General features: G+C 47.8%; 1 protein-coding gene across 1 annotated transcript; it reads left to right on the top strand.

Annotated features, from left to right (window-relative positions):
- The first annotated feature begins 127 nt into the window (after positions 1-127).
- Positions 128-2,112, top strand: LOC112079417 (synaptic vesicle glycoprotein 2B). Its single transcript, XM_024145383.2, has 2 exons — positions 128-283; positions 585-2,112. The coding sequence occupies exons 1-2, from the start codon at positions 132-134 to the stop codon at positions 766-768; spliced, it is 336 nt and encodes a 111-aa protein (XP_024001151.2). The 5' UTR covers positions 128-131; the 3' UTR covers positions 769-2,112.
- The last annotated feature ends 3,801 nt before the right edge of the window (positions 2,113-5,913 follow it).

Here is a 5,913-nt window from a genome sequence, read left to right as displayed (position 1 = left end):
GACAGACCGGAGAGAGAGGGAGGGGACAGAGAGGGAAACAGAGAGTGAAAGAGACAGAGAGGAATCTCTCTCTCTCCCTCACTCTCTCTCTCTCTCTCTCCCCCTCCTCTCTCTCTCCACCAGGTGGTTCTATGCTGATCTCAGCAGTCTGTACGTTCCTCCTGCTCCTCAGCTTCAGTCAGGGGGCAGTTATATTATTTCAGTGCCTTTTCTACGCTACCAGCGTCGCGGCCTGGAACGGACTGGAGGTTATCACAATAGAAATCTACCCTTCTGCTAAAAGGTACAGAGAACCACAATCCCAATCCCCATGTCAATGTCCTGGTATCAGACTGATGTCAGTGTCAGTCATGATGAGGGATTTAGGTGGTCTTTGGAAATTGTGAATAATTGAAAGAGTTTTGTGGATAAATACTATAAACCAAMGGTTTTCAGGCTGTTTGAAATTGAACCAGGTAGTTTTTACTCAGACACCCGTGATCCATTGAAAACCTCCCGACCCACCGGTTGAGAACCACTGTTGTAAACTGTCCTTTAAGCACCCGTCCTAAACCCACCGATGTCTGTACCTTTCTCTTCCTCAGATGCACAGCGTTCGGAGTGCTGAACGGTACCTGTAAGCTGGCAGCCATTATTGGCAGCGTCGTCTTTGCCAAGTTCATCGGCATCACAAAGATCGTCCCCATTTTCCTGGCGTTCGCAGCGCTGGCCTGCGGAGGTCTGTTGGCCACTAAACTACCCGACACGCGGGAGAAGATCCTGGAGTGAAAACAGACAAACATCTACGGCATCAAGGGTTGTAAAATTCCTGTAACTTTCCACAGGTTTTCAAAACATCTTTGGTTGGAGGACTTCCTGCTTAAACGTGGGGATTTGGGGAAAGTTAGTGGAATTTTGCAAACCTTTACAACGTCACGGCCAAATAAAGCTGTCTGTACATATAGGGTGGTCCAGTTGGGAGACTTCCACATGTGATGTGAGCTGTGTGTGTGACAGAATAAGGGGATGGGCTTTCTGTTCCCATGGGGATGTAAAGAACGAATGGTACCCTCATCAAGACTTGTCACCATTTTACATTGTTTGAAATTGTGTTTCTCTTCTGTGCACCTTAAAATACCACCCCCCCATTAGTGCAGGACAAGTCACTCTGTATTTGGTATGTTTTAAAATGTGTTTTAAATTATTTTAAATGAAAATGAAAGAATAGGAGAGATGAGAAATATATCTACTTGGAAGACGACAGCCAGTTGAACCATGTTGTGCTTTTGATTTGAAACCAACAGTTCAGGAAAGGTATTGGGTTGACATTCGGGTTGGAATTCAACGACGGCTAAGGTTTCAACGGAACGCTATTGTACGATTCAGAACCAATTTCCCAGTGTCCTTGTTCCATTCCATTTTGTGATAAGAGCTTTCATCCAGGGCAGCCAGGTGTTTGAATTGTCCCATTTCCTCTTTGCCCTTAACTTCCCAGCTGGTCATGAATGTGGTCCAGAATCCCCTCTGTTCTATTCCACATCCCCCCCCAATCTCCAAGGACTCTATTTATATATATTCATCCCTTTGTATCGCTCAGCATCTTCATCTGCTGTTGTATCTATTAACCAGGACGACAACCTMATCTGCTGTACAGTGGATGCATCTGTTGACGTACCAATATGTTTGTTGTATTGTTTGTGCTCAGTCTCTCGTTTTCCAGTAGAGCTGTGTTCTAGATATTGATTCTGTTAAATCCTGTCTAGTCTGTGTTCAGTCTCTACTTTTCCAGAAGAACGATATTGATTCTGTTAAATCCTGTCTAGTCTGTGTTCAGTCTCTCCTTTTCCAGTAGAACGATATTGATTCTGTTAAATCCTGTCTAGTCTGTGTTCAGTCTCTCCTTTTCCAGTAGCACGATATTGATTCTGTTAATCCTGTCTAGTCTGTGTTCAGTCTCTCCTTTCAGAAGAACTGTGTTCTAGATACTGATTCTATTAAATCCTGTCTGGTTGCCATGACAATGTAAGAACTTTTTTTTTCAATAATTATGTGAAAATGTGAGTTTAGACATGATTATATTTTACTCTATTTTTAAAGTCCCTAAGTATCATTTACCCAGTACCCCAACCCTGGTCCTCCAGTACCCCAACCCCGGTCCTCCAGTACCCCCAACCCTGGTCCATCTCACTCTGGTCCTCCTGTACCCCAAACCCTGGTCCTCCAGTACCCCCAACATCTCAACTCTGGTCTTCCTGTACCCCAACCCTGGTCCTCCAGTACCCCCCCAACATCTCAACTCTGGTCCTCCTGTACCCCCAACCCTGGTCCTTCAGTACCCCCCAACATCTCAACCCTGGTCCTCCAGTACCCCCAAATATCCAACACTGGTCTCCTTACCCCCACCCTGGTCCTCCAGTACCCGCCAACCTTGGTCCTACCTGTACCCCCAACCCTGGTCCTCCAGCACCCCCACCTGGTCCTCCCAGTACCCCCAAAAGCTCCAACCCTGGTCCTCCAGCCAACCCAACCCTGGTCCTCGCAGCACCCCCAACCCTGGTCCTCCAGTACCCCCAACCTTGGTCCTCCAGTACCCAACCCTGGTCCTCCAGCACCCCCAACTCTGGTCCTCAGCACCCCCAACTCTGGTCCTCCAGTACCCCCAACATCTCAACTCTGGTCTCCAGTACCCCAACATCTCAACCCTGGTCTCCAGCTAGCCCCCCAATATCTCAACTCTGGTCCTCCTGTACCCCCAACTGGTCCTCCAGTACCCCCCAACATCTCAACACTGGTCCTCCAGTACCCCCAACATCTCAACCTCTGGTCCTCTCTGTACCCCCAACCTCCTCATCCTCCAGCACCCCAATACCCTGGTGCTCTCCAGCACCCCCACTCTGTCCTCCAGTACCCCAACATCTCAACTCTGGTCCTCCTGTACCCGCCAACCCTGGTCCTCCAAGTACCCCCCAACATCTCACTCTGGTCCTCCTGTACCCCCCACCCTGGTCCTTCAGTACCGCCCAACATCTCAAACCCTGGTCCCCATCCCCCAATATCTCAACTCGGTCTCCTGTACCCCCAACCCTGGTCCTCCAGTCACCCCCAACCCTGGTCCTCCAGTACCCCCCACCCTGGTCCTCCAGTACCCCAAAGCCCACCCTGGTCCTCCAGTACCCGCAACCCTGGTCCTCCAGTTACCCCAACCTGGTCCTCCCACTACCCCCAACACCCCACCTGGTCCTCCAGTACCCTCCCACCCTGGTCTCCTGTACCCCCAACCTGGTCCTCCAGCCCCCCAACCCTGGTCCTCTCCAGTACCCCAAAGCCCAACCTGGTCCCTCCAGCACCCCCAAAACTGGTCCTCAGCACCCCCTGGTCCTCCAGTACCCCCAACCTTGGGTCCCCTGTACCCCAACCCTGGTCCTCCAGCACACCCCCAAACCCTGGTCCTCCAGTACCCCCAAAAGCTCAACCCTGGTCCCTCCAGCAACCCAACCCTGGTCCTCCAGCACCCCCAACCTGGTCCTCCAGTACCCCCAACTTGGTCCTCCAGTACCCCAAACCCTGGTCCTCCAGCACCCCAACTCTGGTCTCTCAGCACCCCAACTTCTGGTCCTCCAAGTACCACTTCCACTATCTCTAACTCTGGTCCTCTGTACCCCCCCTATCTCAGCACCACCCAAACCCTGGTCTCCAGACCCCCAAACCTGGTCCTCCAGTACCCCCAACATCTCAACTCTGGTCCTCCTGTACCCCAAACCTGGTCCTCCAGTACCCCCAACATCTCAACTCTGGTCTTCCTGTACCCCCAACCCTGGTCCCAGTACCCCAACATCCTACTCTGGTCCTCCTGTACCCCACCGTATCCAGTACCCCCCAACATCTCAACCCCTGGTCCTCCAGTACCCCAATATCTCACTCTGCTTCCCTGTACCCCAACCCTGCCTCCGACCCCCATCTCAACCTGCTCCTGTACCAACCCTGGTCTCCAGACCCCCAACATCTCAACCCTGGTCCTCTCCAGTACCCCCCAAACCTCAACTCTGTCCTCTGTAACCAACCCTGTCCTCCAGTACCCCCACATCTCAACCCTGGTCTCCAGACCCCCAACACTCACTCTGTCCTCCTTACCCCCAACCCCCAACACCCAGGTTGTTTGATTGCTATATTAACATCCAACCCTGTATCCACTTTCTAAGGGAGAATGGTAGCTTTTTGACTTGATTGAGCTGTTGTGTGTGTGTGTGTGTGTGTGTGTGTGGTGTGTGTGTGTGTGTGTGTGTGTGTGTGTGTGTGTTGTGTGTGTGTGTTGTGTGTGTGTGTGTGTGTGTGTGTGTGTGTGTGTGTGTGTGTGTGTGTGTGGTGGTGTGTGTGTGTGTGTGTGGGTGTGTACTTATTCCAAAATGCTGTCTGTTTATTTAGTAAATATCTTTAGTTGATGACCAACGTTGTATTTTGTTGTTGTAACAAATATTAGAGACAGTTGTAAACAGAATAGCTGTATGATCTAAGTCATCATCAACCCTTCATTGTGGTACAGTCATATCCAGGAACTTCTCTTTCACTTTACTCAATGTCTTGAATCACAAAGGAACAGACAGCGTCCTAGTAAAAAGGAGGGACAGTTCAGGACAGATCTAAAGTTGACTATAACAACCTCGTCTTTTAAAGGTAATCAGCTAGTTTCTCAGGACAGAACTACAGTTGAACTATACAAACTCGTTTTTAAAGGTATAGCTAGTTTCTCAAGGACAGAACTAAAGTTGACTATGAACAACCTCGTCTTTTAAAGGGTAATAGCTTGTTTCTTCTAGGACAGAACTAAAGATTGACTATAACAAACCTCGCTTTTAAAAGGTAATAGCTAGTTTCTTCAGGACAGAACTAAAGTTGACTATAAACAAACCCTCGTCTTTTTAAAGGTAATAGCTAGTTTCTTTGGACAGAACTAAAGTTGACTATAACAAACCTCGTCTTTTAAAGGTAATAGCTAGTTTCTTCAGGACAGAACTAAAGTTGACTATAACAAATCTACTCTTCTAAAAGGTAATAGCTAGTTTCTTCAGGACAGACAAAAGTTGACTATAACAAACTCAATCTTAGTACTGTTTGCTAAGAGCGTAACTTTGAACTCGTCTTAAAGGTATAGTTCTTCAGGATAGGCGTGCAGCCAGATGTGTTTATTTGGAGGTCTTAGCCTTAACCATTATAACCCTGGACCGTGCAGAACCCCCCCCTCCCCCAAAGGAAGAGCCCACTATGAGATGGTAGACAAGAGAAAACATACTAACTTTGTTTGTTTTGTTTGTTGTGTATGGTAAAAACAATTAAATTGTGTTGTAATGTGTGGCCGTTTCTGTCTGTGTGGAGTTGACAATGCTGTAGTTTAAGTATGTCTGAGCTGGACCTTATCCATCATTTATGTGGGCGTATGTGTTTTAAAATGTGGTGATATACAGTATGGTATGATATTATAAATACTGTACCTCACGTGCCACTGCGTAATAAGACCTAAGCAATTGACTTTAAAAATGTTTATGCTGACCCTCAGTAAAAGTATAGTATAAGCATGCCAGAGACTCACATGTTGAGTTGCAGTAACTAGACGATGAAGAAAAGGTCTGATACTGGAGTCTAAATCAAGTGGATTTAATTACTTGGTAAAACCAATGGACTCACATACTGGTGTGAAGCATAAAGCATAAGTTACAAGGCATAATAATAAGCAATAGCAGAGGCATTCTAAGCATGAACAAATAAAACGAGACCACGTTTTCAGGTAACTGAAACAACTCCCAGGCCCGCAATCTACATAGGGTGTCAGCAGCCGTTTAAAGGTTTGTGTGATGAGGGAATGAGGACCAATGGAAATAGACATAAAGATTCCTTAAGAGGACAATAAAGCCCCTTTGCCAATAGAGTCATTGGGAGTTT

The sequence above is a fragment of the Salvelinus sp. IW2-2015 genome, unplaced genomic scaffold (assembly GCF_002910315.2).
Source record: "Salvelinus sp. IW2-2015 unplaced genomic scaffold, ASM291031v2 Un_scaffold7922, whole genome shotgun sequence".
Classification (NCBI taxonomy): domain Eukaryota; kingdom Metazoa; phylum Chordata; class Actinopteri; order Salmoniformes; family Salmonidae; genus Salvelinus; species Salvelinus sp. IW2-2015.
Note: the sequence above shows the minus strand (reverse complement) of the source record. Positions and strands in the feature narration are given on the sequence as shown.

Bases quoted from the DNA above. Each gene is read 5' to 3' on its own strand.
- LOC112079417 (XM_024145383.2), top strand. From the start codon at position 132: ATGCTGATCTCAGCAGTCTGTACGTTCCTCCTGCTCCTCAGCTTCAGT. The intron at 284-584 runs GTACAGAGAACC...TCTCTTCCTCAG, and splicing joins ATCTACCCTTCTGCTAAAAG to ATGCACAGCGTTCGGAGTGC.